The sequence below is a fragment of the Idiotropiscis lumnitzeri genome, chromosome 6, assembly GCF_059441095.1.
Source record: "Idiotropiscis lumnitzeri isolate Australia: NSW breed Sydney's pygmy pipehorse chromosome 6, RoL_Ilum_1.0, whole genome shotgun sequence".
In the NCBI taxonomy this organism is placed as follows: Eukaryota; Metazoa; Chordata; class Actinopteri; order Syngnathiformes; family Syngnathidae; genus Idiotropiscis; species Idiotropiscis lumnitzeri.
In genome coordinates this window covers 11,729,960-11,747,211 of record NC_142396.1, presented here as the reverse complement: position 1 = coordinate 11,747,211, position 17,252 = coordinate 11,729,960, and the positions used below count along the sequence as shown (strand labels likewise).

At 40.3% G+C, this 17,252-nt stretch overlaps 1 protein-coding gene across 5 annotated transcripts in view; it reads right to left on the bottom strand.

Moving 5' to 3' along the window:
* The window catches only part of LOC148335249 (transcription factor SOX-6-like), a 90,707-nt gene that overhangs the window by 44,848 nt on the left and 28,607 nt on the right, over positions 1–17,252 (bottom strand). For all 5 annotated transcript variants that reach the window (XM_088298085.1, XM_088298087.1, XM_088298086.1 and 2 more), the window contains exons 3-4: positions 9,496–9,700; positions 8,931–9,156 (exon numbers count right to left, since the gene is read on the bottom strand). In XM_088298085.1, the coding sequence (XP_088154211.1) occupies positions 8,931–9,156; positions 9,496–9,699 (430 nt within the window). In that variant the 5' untranslated portion in view covers position 9,700. The remainder of the gene's footprint in view (positions 1–8,930; positions 9,157–9,495; positions 9,701–17,252) is intronic.

Here is a 17,252-nt window from a genome sequence, read left to right as displayed (position 1 = left end):
CATGAGCATGCCAAGCTGAAAAGATCAAAATTTATACACGAAGAGAATCACACAGTATTTAAAAAAAAAAAAAAAAATTAAAGCTCTACCTTTTGGAGGGGAAAATAGATATAGTTGTAATTTTACGGGGTAAAAAAAGGTTTGATCTGCTAAAAGAGAAATCCAAATAAAGTAATAGTTTTATTTTTGAAGGGAAAAAAAATCCTCAAACATATATATATGTATATGTTACATATATATGTTGTAGGCATATATGCAAAATGCAATTTGATTTTTTTAAACACAACATTTTTTTATATGATGAGAATATTGCCATTTCTGAAGAAAAAAAAATTATTTTATGGGACGTCTAATGTTGTTTTTCGAAAACTTTTTAGTCATTTTACAGAAATAGCATCGATTTTTTGGGGGGAGTCATTTGGATAAAGTCACATTTTACAAGAAAATAATTTCTTGCAAAAACTTTATTATATATTATATATTTATTTAATGTTATTTGATAAGAAAAAGGTTTTATTTTCAAAAAAAAATAATAATGGGAATACCACTGCATATTTCTTTACAAAAAAGAAGAAAACTTCATGGGAATGAAAATTTGAAAAAAATTGATCGTTTTATCGGCATGAAGTCATATTTTAGGGAGTAACAGGATAAAACCCACACCAGCACGAGAACATATGCACTCCACAGCAGGGCTGGAGGTGAGATTCAAACCAAACTCAGAACTGTGAGGCATTTCGCCAAATCAGCCAGCAGACGGTGACGTATGGATTCAAATAATTCCAATGGGATTTATGGCACAAACGGGCTCGGCCAGCGTTAAGCAAGGAGCTCGAGGATGACGCGGGGACGCATAACAAATAGCAGCCGCAATTTATAGATGCACTTAAGCAGGAAAACGCAACTTGTGTGTACAATTTATCATACCTCCCATGGCGGTAAACACAACGTAGAAGGAGGAGGCTGTGTTTCTTACCCTACATGGATCGTTATCCGTCGGGATCAAGTGCTGTTTAGAAAGGTGGCCTGTATCAAAATTCCCTGGTGTCCCTTCATCAAGAGGAGGAAGAGTGAGGTGGCTGATAAATGTCAGGAGGGGTCGAGGGCAACGGCAAGACATTTCCCTCCACGAAACACGGTTGAAGTTTGCTTATTTCTTTTTGGTCTTACTCAAGGTAACTAAACTGAGCCTCAATTGACCAGCCTCGATTCAAGATGTCCTGCACCTTACCGTTTCTAGGGAAGTCGCGCTTGATTTGTTTACAAAACTCTCCGTGAATGATATTAATATTATTAATTTGTATTTTGGGTGCGCATTATACTTACTTTGTGGATTTGTCGTTTGACGCTTGTATTTTAAATTCAGTTCGTTTTAATTAATTGTTAAAACAGGTTAGATAGTTATTTTTTTATTGTAAAATGTGCTTTAGTTTAGCTTTATTAGTTTTATGAGCTTCAGTTTTTTTTACATGTGGGGTATTTGTTGAGTGCAAGAAAAATTCACTAAATATTGTGTAATTAAATTGAGTAAACTACGATTCTCAAATGACGGTTTGATCTTCCTGATTATGAATGGACATGCAGCCATTCCAAAATAAATACTTTTAAAATGAACCCAAAATGCTCATCTAAGATATTGATTGATGATGAAACGGATGAATTAGTTAACTGTAACAAGTACAAGCATAGAACAACAGCATGAAAAAAGGAAAAAAAACAGAAACCAGCAAAGGCGGATTAGTGTCATGACTATGTGTACTTTCACAAAGCAAAGCAACACTCTCACGGGGTCCCATCATTTCATGACGGTGCTGTCTAAACAGTGCAGTGACAAAAAAAACGAAAAAAATGGAATCGGGAAGTAATTGTCTGATGTTAAACTTCACACCCCTGTTGCAGAATTGCGGCGTTGCCATCTTTTCTTACAGAGATTCAAGTTAAATTTGAGCTGTAACAGAAGACGGGCATTTTGCCTATCACACAGAACCCGTGAATGTGGAAAAGATTAAAAAAAAGAAACAGCAATAGAGTGACAAACAGGAAAAGCGAGAGAATAGGAAGGAGGAGGAGAAGTGGCGCAAGGGAGCAGCTGTCCTCACAGCTGTCCTGCACCATTGATGTCCATGTCAACTCTAACTCAGCATATGTCCAAACATCAGGACAAACACACACAAACACGCACACACACGCATGGATGCTTTTGTGTGTGTGTGCATGTACACACCCACGAACACACGCATCAGTGTTATGAAAGCATTTTACCAACAGATCTTATTCCCGTGGAACCCTCTTTTTTTGTAAAGAAAAAAATAAATAAATAAAATAAATGAAAAAAAAAACTACAATTTTTTTTAGGTCTATCTCAAAACCACGTTTCATTTTGTTCTAAAAAAATGCTTTCCATTTTTTCATTTCGTCAAAACAAATCCATAACAAAATGTGTTTATGTTGTCATGTTTTTACTCATTAATATGATGATAATATTTACACTGTGTATATAATTGTATCGTAATATATGTTTTGTTTCCCTTATTTCCCTGTGTATTTAGTAAAATTTCACAATTTAAATGCAGTTAAAGTACAATTAAAAAAAACTGAAAAATGCATTTAATTCAGAATCAAAGATTTTGCCCCAACATAACATAATTATTTTTATATTTGTAGTAAATCAAACAATTACAGTATTTATTTGCAGCTCGGAGTAAAGCGTCTCAACTCGCTAAGAGGATCTTTCATTTGAAACCCAACACTGTTCTTAATAAAAACCATGAAAGCAATATTACCCACGTGGCTCCATTTTTGTTAAGAATGTTAAAAAGCAACTCAAACATTTCCCATACGGTGAATAAAAGTTTTATGACGGCCACCTTTTACCCGGCTAAGGATTCTTTTTCAACTCATTTGGGGGCTTAAATGCTTTGAAGCACAAAACACAAATGTTCTGACACCATGCACACTATGTATCATAAAACTTGTATTTCTACTTTAAAATAAGAGCGTCTTGTATTGATAGGGTGCAAAATCGCTTCTTTGTGGTAGACACGCTCCCGAAAATCTCAACCGTTCAAGACCCCGGCTTCTGGTTCCACTTTAGTCCTGACACATGAAACCGCACGCACGCACACACACACACACACCCGCACACACTCACACGTGTGCTTCAGACACAATACATGCGTTGTTTTGGGCCCCGGGCCCTCTGGGAGAACCTCTGATTTGGGTCACAGAGGAGTGATAGTGGGGGGTAGTGGCGAGGGGGGGTCCACCAGGCTAAATTTTACCAACGAGGGGGTAGGCATCAGTGGGGGTTACAAGGTACGTCCCAGAAGAAAAGATGGGGAACGTCGTCAAAGTTTGAAAATTTGGAAATTTGTTAGCTGCTCATGACAAAGTCATGTCCCATTTAAAATGATTGAAAATGTTTTGTCCCACATTTCCGTGAACAATCCTTTATGTTAGCGCTTAAACTTGGACTTCTGGCGTTAAGGGGCGCACTTTTACATTTGACCAACAGATGGCGATACTTTTTTCCCATTCAATGAAAGCGGCAAAATGTCACGTCTTGTTTTCTACAAAAGTGCCTCACTACTGAAATCACAACGATGAGTTGTTGGATTTTTAATTGTTTTGTAAAAAATGTCTGGTTTTCTGGTCAAATTGTGTTATATTTGCTTTCGTTCGTGGTTTTTTTTTCGTAAAATTGTAATTTTTTTATACACAATATTTTCAAACTTTGTCAAAAATGTAGTTTATTTAGTCAAAATTGTAAAATTTTTAAAGTTTCAGTTCATCAGTTATTGCCAATTGAGAAAATGTGAAATTTACAAGCTGTCCTTTGTCAGGATGAGGTTGATTTTCTGGTCTGTTTGTTTTCACTTCTTCTCTTCACTTTGCCATCCCTGCTCCCCAAAAAGTGAATCTCATGATATGCTGAGGTATTCCATAGCTGAACTCTTCAAGTATTATTGCCTTAAGCCATATTATACTGAGCAACCAGGACAGACACAAGTACCGACTCCACATTTACTGCCACTTATATGTCAGCCTGTTACAGTTAAGTCACAATGCTAATCTCAACACACACGCGCGCGCACGCAGCTCAAAGTGGCAATCTGGCGGAGTCAAGGCAAACACGGTGCCCCCGAGCCAAGACCTTGTTAATTAGCCAATGAGCTTAGCTCTCGGCCCGGCCCAACTGGGCTGTTAAGCTGTCATCACAACGACTTACACCTGGCTCGTTGGATCCATAAGCCCCCACACATGCACAAGGGTCAACGTGGGCGCACTCGTGGGAGAGGGGGGCTGAGAAGGTGGGTGGGAGGGATTCAAGACAACGATATGTAACTGCATAGCAGCTTTAAAATCATCTTGAGGCTGTACAAACAGACAAGAAATGAGATGGACACCAACAGCAAGGAGCAAAGGAAGGAATATCACGGGCCAGCGCACAGTGATGATTAAGCACCGTGGATTCGAATATTTGGGGATTTTTTATCAATTATTGGAGGTTTATTCCTTTTTTTTCCCAATACGTTTTGGGCTAAAAAAAAAAAAAAAAAAGGTGCATTTATAATGGGCAACCACTATATAGTGAAGACTGCATCCTGAGAAATCCTGAGAAAGTAAAGACTAACATGACATGTGTACGTAAATGAATAAATAGCTTGGAGAAGAGACAAATTGGGCAATTTTTTTCAAACTTGCCACGCGAGACAAAAAATTCTGTAGTAACTGGTTCAGGAACTAGCTTACCTTGTAAACTGTTCTCCTGTTTAAATTATATTATTAAACGAGCATTGTGGTCGTGAATTTACGAGGCTCCGTTACTGTAATAATATTACAAGAATTTTAAGGGTAACTCGTTCTATTACTTCATTATCATCCAAATGTACTATATTACTTTCCCTTCGTAATGAGTTACCCCCAACATTGACTGCGAATATGCAGAGGTTGACTGTAGTTTTAAGTTGTAATATCACCAATCACCACGAGATGGCAATCGCGTTTGCACTGGGTCTCAAACTACAAGTATGAATGAGTTGGTTTTGTGAAAAAAAAAGTACAAAGTGAGCACTTATTTTGGTTTCGTGTTCAGCAGTTTTGTGTTGTCCTTGAATTATTTTTTTTCCGCAAGAAACACCTTTTGGTAAATAAAGAAAAAAAGTGGATCTTTTATACATACATTGGAAAATGCATTACCATGAAAACAGGACCTGCATTTTAATACAGTTAAATGTGTTGAAAGCATGTCGACGGGGTATAGAATTATTTAAATTAAAAACATTTTTTAAATTTTTATTTTCAGGTGTAACAATCAATTTATTTATCAACTAATCAATTTTCAGATAAATCGCTAAATAATTTTGAGAGTCAATTTATTGTTTGGAGACTTTGTTTGATTCTATCACACTTTTACTAAACCGAAAATACTAAAGAGATTTCTGTAGAACTCTATGATATCTGACTAATTTTCCTTGCGTTTAAAGATGAAGTCCAGTCCAAAATGTTCTTTACAATTATTTGTTCTTGTACTGACTTGCTGTCAACTGAAAATGACATCACATTGCTGGGCGGGCTCAGCTTTGCCAACTTCACAGCTCACCTGTTTTCTGGGTTTGGTCGTGTGATGTTAGCAAGGCGTGAGATAATTTTCAGTTCACAGCAAGTGGTAAAATGGCCGCACCGTGGATTTTGTTTCTTCATTCACAAATGCAATATTAATGAGAATGCATGTTTGGACAAGTGTGGAAGCGCAAAAGAACAAATTATTGCAAATTTTTATATGGTCTCTCTATTTTGAAGTTTCACAGTATTCTGTCTTGGTCTCGAAGCCCCCGTAAATAGCCAGGGTTGACTGCATGATCATTATTGACATTGATATGCGTGAGTGTCACGCGGCATCAACGTGCACGTCAACACAGTGCATGCTCAACCCTCATGAAAAAAACATGAGCAGAGAGTCCATCATGATACCTGACAACATTTGACGTTTTGATTTAAATTCCTATAAGCTATCCATCGGCACGGCGCTAAGCAAAGGATGAACTGGCGTGAGGGAGGCGGGGTCCACGCCAACCTGCGTGACATCCCCGGGGCCACCCATCATCCCTCGTGTCATGCCCGAACATTTTATTCAGTCCCGTTTGAATAATAATGCAGACGAGCGCGATTGAAACTAATGCAAGTTTAAGGAAGGATCTCCGGCGATTTTGCTATGCGAGGGTTGACATGTTTTTTATCTAAAAACTACGTACCCTTCATTAGAGGTAAAATGATTAATTCACAACTAATAGAATATTAAATTAATCGAGACTTATTTGTGACAATACATTTTTTATTATAAATTCTCCAAATTTAAATAAAATTTAAAGCAAAATGGCAAAATTATCTTATTTCTTTTTTTAATATTAATTCTTATTAAAATTATGGGATTAATGTTAAAAAAGATTTTGAGGTGTGACGTTTCCAAATTGTTTTGTTAAAAAAATATTTATTTTTTAATTTTTTTGTATAATGTCATGTTTGTTTTTTTTGCAAATACAATTCGGATATTTGTAAAAAAAAATCTTTTCAAAAAGTCAATTAAATAAAATCTGAAATTCGCAACTCAAGCTAACACAGAAATGTGAGGGGAGCTCTCCTTCACCTTTTCGATCTTGAACACTTCTTTTCATAAAGGACACCGTTCCTGCTGTGCGCCGATACAGTGAGCCCGCGCCACCTTAACGAGCTCTTGATGGCGCTTTTAAGGAGCAAAATCCACCGCGGCGTGTTCATTAGCGTGCCCGCTAACAGGGACGTCGCCCACGTTCTCGCTCTGAGCTCTGATGGTCGCTAAGCGAGCGTGGGTCACGTTGCGTTTGATGCCGTTAGCTAATGAGGGCGGGACCTTTCCAGCAAGGGGGCAGCAGGAGGATGCCATTGTTCAGCTGTCAATCATCTGGCGGAAGAAAAACAGCATCTCCTCGAGAACCCGTTTTCCAGGAATGCCTTTGACTCAAGGGAATTGAAATCAAAAGACTCATCGATCAATAATAAAGACACATTGATCTGAGTCATTGCCTAACTAATGAGTGCAGGGCTTTCACTTTCCAGGCACTAAATGAAGCTTTAAACCTCAGACTATTGATTAATTGGGAAAAAACTTATTAGAAGGAACCTGACGGTCCACAAGCAGGGCTATGAAAATGTGTGTTGTTTTTATTTATTTATTTATTTTATTCATTTGTATGCGTGTCTGCTTGTTCGACAATGACATGGTAATCGTATTGTATTGTGTTCTTAATGCCGATTGGCTGCCACAGTTTGGTCTTGGCCAAAGACGCTTCGACTCAATCAGCAGGTGAATGAATTTGTGTACCTGCTGGTTGAGTAGAAGCACCTGTGGCCCAAATAACGGCAGCGTTTTTACTTTCCGGACCTGGATTTGACGCAACTGGTTGTATTTTTGATCAAGTCAAACTTAAAGCTTTCAAACTTTTATACAAATATTTCAATTGACTTTTAGTTGACTGGATACATAAAATGAAGCTCACAGTACGTCGACCTTCAGTTCAACGAGCCGTTTGCCACGCGGCACGAAAGAACATCGGGCAGCCATATTTCAAGTCAAGAGTCTTCATACGGGATTACGCTCGAGGCCGTTGCATTTAGTGCATCAGTGACAAAGTCAAAGAGAGATCAAGCGGCGCTGTGATATCCAGATTACTACATGCCGTCGTGACAGGCTGCTGGATGGCAGGCCCGGGCATGCTGGGAGACTGCAACGCTTCTGCCGTCCAAGCGCTTCACATCAGAGAAGCGTGGAAAAAAAAAAAAAAGAAGAGAAAGCTGCATTTGCACTGATTGATATCAGGATCTAACCAGCCAGAGCTAGCGCTCTGTTGTAATTTGGCAAGTTGCTGAAGGAGAGCACAAAGGAGTTCCAGAATTAAGACACAAACACCAACGGACGGATGCACGCACACACGCGCGGACACATACAAACAAACATAAAAGTAAGTAAAATGTAGCTTTTTTTTTTTACAGCATTTTTTTTCAGTTGGTGTGTTACATTGAACAAAAAATGTTGATTCTGACCAGAAAGATGCAATGTTTTTGTTTCTGTTTTTTTTTTTCATGTCAGCCATTTGGAGAAAGTCAGATTTATTTATTTTAAAAAATGTATATTTTTTAAACTGAAAGTTGACAAGATTGTTTTTAAGCAAAAAAAGTCATACATTTTATTTCATGATTTTTTTTTTATAAGGCATTTTTTCGATTTTAATTTTCCAACATATATATTAAAATTGAACTGATTTAATTTTTTGGGGAGATTGAAAGTTCAAGTTTGACAAGTATGCTTTTAATAAAAGAAATAAAGCATTTTTTGTTTTTAAAATTTACATTTTTTTCAATATTTTATTTAAATTTGACAGGGGTGGCACGGTGGCCGCCTGGTTCGCACATATGCCTCAAAGTGCACAGTTTGATGGGATCGAATCCGGTCGGCGACCTTCCTGTGAGGAGTTTGCATGTTCTCCCCGTGCTTGCGTGGGTTTTCTCTAGGTACTCCGGTATCCTCCCACTTTCCAAAAACATGCATGGCAGGTTGATAGGACAATCTGAATTGCCCCTCGGGGTGAGTGCGAGTGCGAATGGATGTGTGCCCTGTGATTGGCTGGTAACCATTTGAAGGTGTACCCTGCCTACTGCCTGACAGACAGCTGGGATAGGCTGAAGCTACTGTCCATCCACTGTTATCATTATGCACAAAAACAACAAATAAGTATAGTTCCGATCCTGGACACGAAACAAAATTCAACCCTTAAGTCAAGGTCCGATTGCATTGTGACTTATTTGACATCCGTTGACGTACAAATATCTTAAATGTGCTGATAAAAGGTCACCCCAGACCAATCACAGACAAGCATCCCCATCTCAAGTCTTACCGTCTTGTTCCGTCTTGGTCATTTCCACCAGTTTCTTCTGCTTCAGCGTGTCCACCACGTCTGCTAGGCTTCCCTTGCGGCGTTCCGGCGTCCCCAAGGACAAGCCCGCGCCCGTTGCCGTGTGCTCGCTGCGATCCCGGGAACACTCCTCTGGCTTGGGCGGTGAGGTGGAGTTGGCCAGGTACGAGTAGACAATGGACGAGTCTTTATTTGTGCTCTCCGTATCCTGAAAGGGAAAAAGCTCAGTTTGTTAATTTTTTAGTGCGCAAGCTTTTCGTAATTGGAGCAAAATTCTGTAAGTTGATTGTATATTCTGGATTACTTCCAGCACTGTGATTTTTTTTCAATGTATCTCTTCAATACACACACCTACACTCACACACAGACACACAACAAAGGGTCAAAGTCTCCATTGGAGGACCCTCACTGGGCTGCCTTCAGCAGTGCCTGCAGCGGACGACCACAGTTCTTGTGTGCTCGAGCGTGCGCGTACATCACGAAGCAAGAGATCTTGCCCCTCGCGCATGTTTTATGCGTGTTTTATGAGCCGTGTACCCTCTCTCACCATCGCAGCCGACGCGGCGTTGTCCCAAGAGTCGCCGTCGACTCGCTTCTCTCTGATTGGCTGCGGCTCAGGCGGGGAGGGCGATGGCGTCTCTTTGGGGCCGTGGTCGTTGAGCCAGGCCATGTTGGTGTTGCTGCGGCCGAGCGCCTCCGCTTCCTCTGCCGGCGCGTGAAAGGGAGGCGATGCTTGCATGGAAGACATCATTCTGGGAAGGTAGACATGTGATTGTCTATTAGAAGGGAATCCTTAATTAGTAAAAAAAAAAAAAAAACATTTTTCAAATACTATTTAATTATGTTGGCAGTAACGTGGTACCTTGACTTTCCAGTTTCAATTCGTTCTGTGACCAAGCTTGCACCTATCTAAACTCATTATTGTTGGCAGCTGAAAGGCTGCTACGCACTGGGCGAGGAGGTTAAAACTGACTGTCGACCAGTGACTTGGGTATGATAACTAACAGCCACTCAAGAATGCGCATGTGCAACAGCAAACCAATGCATTTCATACATCCATCCATTATCTGTACGGCTTCTCTTCACCAGGGTCGCGGGGTTGCTGGAGCCCATCCCCGCTATCTTTAGGCAGTAAGCGGGGTACACCCTGGACTGGTTTCGCGCCAATCACAGGGCACATCCATCTGCGCTCACACATAGGGGCAATTTAGAGTGTCCAATCGACCTGCCATGCATGTTTTTGGAATGTGGGAAGAAACCGGAGTACCCAGAGAAAACCCACGCGGGCACGGAGAGAACATGCAAACTCCACACAGGCAGGCCGGAGCCGGAATAAAACCCACGAACTCTGCACAGTGAGGTCATCATGTTAACTAGTCGTCCACTGTGCCGCCATGTGTGTTTAAAAAAATTATCTATCATCTATTACAGTCTAGATGCTAGATTTAGATGTATAAGAGTTTTTGCTTAAAATAAGGAAATATGACAACATTTGAGGAATGGTTGCTTATTTTTAATGTTTTTTTTTCAGTGAATTCTGGAATGACCCGGACATTTCCTTCCTCACAGTCTGGTCCACACTTACTTAAAATGCCAACGCTGACTTCCAAACACAGAAAGCAAAAACCAGGCTCGGTATTTGGCAAGAAAGTGCAGTCCGAACTTCCCCGAGGGGTAGGGGGGACCTGGCGACAAACAATTGTCCATTGTGGGCGGCGGGACGAAGGGAGACCTGCGACAGATGAGAGGAACCCCTCCCCCCCACCTCGGAAAAAAAGTAAGCGTACACAATGTGGCATTGAGCTGCGAGGTCCCTTCTGCCACTTGTGGAGCCCAAGAGGAAGATTCAGGAGGCAAACAAACGGGAACGGGAGGACTTTTTCATGGAATTGTTTTTTTCCTCTTGGCCAAGTCTCGACAAGAAGAATGAACAAAAAAACAAAAGAAGGCCACTTGCTGGCTTTCCGTGCAGCGCCGCATTTAAATTCCCTCAGAGCAAATCATGCAAATTGAAATGAAACAAAACAGCTTTGTTACCTGAACAGCAAATATTTGGAGTCATGTTTGAACATTCTTAACCGCGCTAAGTGTCGAAAGAAATTAACGCTACCTATTAATAAAACAGCCCAGCTCGGTTTGACTTGAATTTTATTATTGCCTTATTAGTCCACATCGCTCAACTGGCTGCTATCGGTTATTGACACACCTCTGTTGTAAGATATTTAAACCCTGCTGCATGTGATAGTCTAAAAATCTCTAATATAGCAGATGCAATCCCTATACACCTCAAATGCAGCATATTTATTCCATATTATATGCTCAATAAAACTCTAATTCAGAATATTTACATCATATTTCACATTTGAACACCACAAATATAACATATTAAAACCAATCAATGCCGATGCACCTCTAATATAACACATCAAGATAGGGTTCGACATTACTGTCTCGGGCCACCACATATCTTACATGTTGACCCAACCAAACAGTATAAATTTCAAACGTAATTTAATGAAATGTTGGACCCTGCCGGACCATAATTAAGGTCTTTACACCATTTATGTAGCATATTAAGACCATTTTTAATACCAATAGAGATCTGTAGTATATTTAGGGTCGTTTCCCAACCCAGAGGTTGAGGGTTTGATCATGACCATGTCGGCATGTCCTCGAGCAATATACTGATCCCCGAGTTGTTCCTGATGCTGCGTCATCAGTAGGTGAATGCAAAGTTAGTGTGAAGTGCTATGACGGCCTTAATTGGTGGGAAAGTACTATACAAGTGAGGGACTATATTTAATATTCTATACACCTCCTATGTATGCAATGCAATTAATAGTCTAGAAGCAGACACCACGAAAAACAGTGTCTTTATTTTTTTGCATGAATGACTATGCTGCTTTGGGACAACTCCCAGGTGCGAATGAATGGTGAGGCGTGGCTAAAAAGCAGCCGAGTGTGTGGACTGCATAAATAAAGACAGAGCGGGAGCGCTAGATAATGGGACTTGTGTGTTTCAACCCTGTGAGGAGCCTTGTTAGAGGGGGCACTGTCAGAGGTCAGGCCTTCGGAATGCCGACTCATACATGCCTGTTTTTTTTCCCCACAGGGCTCGCCCCTCAACCACCACCACTACTACTACCATCGTCCTGCCGCTGTCACCCGAAATAGAAACATCCAACAGCGACACCGCTAAGGTGTGGTTTTGAGCTAGATGGGTGCTGGGATGAAACGCATCGGATGCGTTCATCAGACCCCCCCAAAAAATCAGCTTGGGAATGGCCTTTTGGGAAAAAATTTATCATAGTGAAAATAACCACAATACACAATAAGCATACATTTTAGAGGTCCCCAGCTGTACCCCGCTACCCCCCCCCCCAATATTGGCGCAACAGGACCCACCCATCCTCAATAAATTCTTCTCATAAAGACAGCGTAGTTTGCAAGACACGTCTCTTCATATCCAGCTCAAAAAAAAAACCACACTTGACAAATATACAATTGTGCATTTGCAATAAAGGCCGTCTCTCATCATCGTATGAACTGGAGTTTGTTGCCTTCATTAGTACTGGCGTGGAAAATATCAATCAAACTGCGGAATGTGAGTGCATGTGGGTTTTTTTTCTTTTTTTAAGATAAATATGATGTTTGCACAGTGGGCGTAAACACGCGCGACGATGCCAACTGTTAACCGCAGTCCAGAAGTGGACTTATTGACCAACACCCTGCCTTGTGTGCCACTTGTTTTTCCTGGCAGGGCAACACACCCCGGCTAGCGCAAACACAACACTCCACATACATTTATCTACTTCACGCGTGCACAGTGAGCCATTGAAGGTTGCATGGAAGCGGCCATTGAAGAGCAACGTCAACAGTGGACTCTGTGGCCGCCGTGTCTCACCTACCAGCACACTTGGTCACTCTGTCAGCACCACACCAAGCTGAAGCAGCAAAATAAAGACGTAAATGAGAATAATATTATATTTTAAGATAAAATACAGTAATGACAACTAAAGAGAATGTAAAGAAATCAAACTGTTTGCGCCACATTTTCCTTTCTTCAATTAAATTGCTGCTTGCCCAAAGATATACACGAAGAAGATGGTCACAACTGCTCAGTAAGCCGCAGGAATAGTACTCATTCTTTGCAGAGGATAAAGATTATATGCCTGTGAGTATTGTTACATTGTCTGCATGGTGCTCCTGTTTGCGCTCAAATATCCGTTGCTTAAAAGGTTTTAACACAGCGATAATGATGCAATTCGTTAGCACACCGATGATGTTTCACATCATGTGTTAGTGTTAAGATACAAGACTTTCAGGCAAAGTTATGTGGATGCCACGGCATAGCACAGCGCTTGTATCTAAAATTTAAAAAGCTCAGACCTTGTGGAGCTATTTGAGTTTTGTGTTGTAAGGTGAGTCACATTTTGCCACCATGCTCCTGTCCTCATGCAATGGCAACAACTGATCTTAAAAAGATTATAAAAAGATGTCTAGAATATTGGAGGTTGAAAATTAGGTCGCAAAAAGACAAATCTCTGGCTTTGAGCGTTAAGAATCTCTGGAAATGGCGCAAAATGACCCTAAAATGAGCGCTTCCAACCCAAATGGCAGACTTCTCCTGTATATCGGGCATGACTTCTTGAGGCTTTTTTGTGGGTCAACTCATGATAGACATGCCTTCCCCAAGTCATGTTGCGAAGTGAAACTGTCTTGTGGGCTGAATTTTCCAAACATCCTGGGGTGCACTACTGAACCAAATGTGAGTCATCAAACTTTGCCGCCCAAATGCAATGACAAAAATACCCACTGTTTTTCAGTGTATCACTGTCCTTCCGTCTTTTATAAGGTTGAATTACGGTAAGAATCACGCAAATCTTTGGATATCGCTAGTCAGTGAGAGGCCGTGAGTTTCGGACCTGGGCCTTCAGTGAGGACTCCCCCTTAATGACACCAAAATGCTATATAACTATGTGAGGCATTAATGAACCATTCCACACAATCCACGTGTTAGCCTTTCCGGTCTCACCATCTATGTCATAGCAAGGAGGCAAGGGTTGTAATATTGCTCGAATGGTCAATTTTGTTGTCTAAAACGGCGACCGACCGCCACCAAAATGCAAATGCACATTACTACTCAAAGACAGTGGCTGGAGGGCGTAGGACTGATCAGCAAAAAAGGGTCAAGTGCCCAGCTCTGGAAATAAAAATGGCTATTTCCAAGGATGTGTGTGTCACCAACACTAACACTCGGGATGCTGAAGGTTGTGGGCAATTTTGATTTACATCAGATCAGATTAGAGGAAAAAAAAATAACCCACAAGCAACTGGAAGCTGCACAGCTAAGACATATGGTATTAAATGAAGATTGATGAAATAAATAATTACGATTTGCTAAGCTGTAAATGTCAGTCCGTGCTTCGGAGAGTTTTTGGGCCGGAGAAGGCGAGTCTTATTTTGTGGGTTTACCCTTGCTAGTTATAACGACCAAATTTTATAAAACTGGCTTTAGGTGCTGATTTTTTTTTTTTTTTTTTTAAACATTAAGGCCAGAGCCTCTTTTCACCATACTAAACAAGACTACATTACCACAAAACGTTGTCAAAGAAACCATTTCGTTTTAGTACAAATCCCGATAAAAATGAGTCATGATGGAATCCCCCCTGCCCCAGATTGCAAATGGTACAGTCCAGGTGGGACTCATTCAGCCCTGCACTGTCATGGCTCACATCGGCCAGCTTTAGTCCACAACTCGCACGGTGACAACAACATCCTGTATCGGCACCTCTATCCAGATCCTCAGCAAAATGACTTTACTCTACCTAATGTTGTGGCCTTGTGGTTCTTCCTTGAAGCCTCCCATGTCTACATTCACGAGAGAGGAGCTCATGTGGCAGCAGGCTGACCTCCATCTGTGCAGTGGCTCCAATCCTCATTATCTCGCCGCTCACCTCCGACCTCTTTCGGGGACATAATGCCGCCGCCGTGCACAAACAGTAGCGTTACACAAGTGCCGCTGCGCTGTGACCTTACCTTGCAGGTGAAAATGAATGAGTGCTGTTATTTTAAGAATATACATAACGGGGGAGTCTCAACTGGGTTCTTCCACATCGATGGGGGACCCCCATTTTCCAATTTCAATTAAGTCCCACCCACTTTTATATGAATCAAACAGTCAGAAATAACCTGCTGGTTACATGTGGAAAATGATTTTTTTATTATATTAATTTGTAAAAACCTTATATCTTACAACATGTTTTTTGTCCAGTTTTAAATATTTTTTTCATGGTATTTTGGGGTTGTAATTTGTACTCTAATAGCATTTTTATTTTTGTTTTGAGCAATTTGGATTTCATTTCATCCGGACATTTTTGTTCTCATTTTTTATGTATTTTTTATATTATTATTTTCATTTAGTACAATTTGTACGTCATTTTACTGTCTGTTCGAGTACGCTGAAAAATGCTGATGATCAGATTTCAAGCAACCACATGACGAATTGAAATTGAGTGAATTCAACACTACATTTTTTTCAGTGCAGTGTATATGTGACAAATTGTGTTGAATAAGTCAATAATAATAAATAATAGAGTATAAAATATTGAAATAATATTTCATAAAAAGGAAAAAAAAGAAAACAATCAACAACAGTGACTTGAAAATAGATCTATATCATCATAACCAACTTGGTTATAAAAACTCACATCTACTTGGTTATGTCCTTGTTAAAAAACAAAAAAAAAGTTGAAAAGATCTATATTATCATGATCATATAAAATATAATAAAAATATATAACAATAGCAGTAAGTACAAAAGCTGATGATACAAAATATTTTTGGATAAACTGTATTATTATTGATACATTTTATAAAAAAAATTACCAAATATTTCTACAACAAATTAAAAAAAATAGTGAAAAAAAGTCTCTTCGTATCAATGCATATAAAAATGTGCAAACTATTAGGGGCACGCACTTTATTTATATTACACAATGTAGTTTCTGTCCTGTTACGAGTATTGAAATTTACTTTTTTATTTATTTTTTTTGTTTTGTTTGGTCCTGTCCCAATCCACATGTATGTGTGAGTGAACATTGATCTAAAAAGACAAGGCAGCACCGAGGGATAGCATGACTGAAACACACAGATTGCACAAACAAAAACGCCACTTTTTTATTTAAATGCTCCAAGGTGCCTGCATGCAGAATTAGTGACAAAAGTTCTAAAAATAACTTGATGCAACGATTGTGTCCAACAAGCGCGTAAAAGTTTGATGAAACAAAAGAATTAAGAGTCAAACAGGTGGCTTTTAGTGAGCCCGCGAGGTGCCAAAGCCTGCTAATACCCAGATTAGGAGTGACAAGTCATTTCACTGGATGCTCCCATGATAATCCCAACTGCACTTCTCCATCCCCTCTCTCCGACAATGAGCTTTGTTCCTCCCGTCTGATCTGATCTGAGGACGCGCTTTCAGGATTTCCCCACGACTGTGCACACTCGCAGACATGTCTCAATTTGTACCTCAATTATTGACTGTTTTAAATATGTAATGTGTGCAGATGGTACATACTTGACGGAAGTAATTTCAAGCCCACCGTGTGATTCAAAAAAGTTGGTTACAGTGAGCCTTCTCGCAGGCCTTACGTTGAAGGTGTGAACGTAAACAGTGATTCTGTAAGCAATGTGGAATCTACAAATCGACACCAGACACCCTGCAACTGTTCGAAAATCAAAAATATATTCTTGCTTTTTTAACCCACTACTGGCCAAAGGAGGGAAACGAAAATTTGATTGCAGTTCTACTTGCAACGCCATTCTCGAAACGCAGCTTTCAAGTGAAGCTCTCTCGTGGGCCTGGACGACACAGAGATCGGCAAACATTTTGACTTGCGGGCCACATTGGGATCTAAAATCTGACAGAGAGGCCAGAGCAGGAAGATTTGGGTAAAGTGTTTGGGCCAGCTTTGTGTAGTGTGCAAACCTCCTCGCACAATAAGCACACACAAATAAATGAACAATTCGATTTACTAACAGTGAGCACTGAGGACGGCGCCTTTCAAGTGTGCAAAACAGTTCTCATCCAGGTAATATGTTCGTGTGTGTCAATGAATATGCAAGATGCAGCATTTACACACCGGTTCATACAAGTCCGCTCCTCGCGTTTTCCCCTGCGGGCTCAAAAGCGCCTCAATTATCACAAGACTGTCGTTAATTTCTTCGTGTTTGTGATCATAACTGTGAATTTAGTTAATAATAAAATCCATTATCCAAGCCGCTTTTGCTCATGAGGGTCGCGGG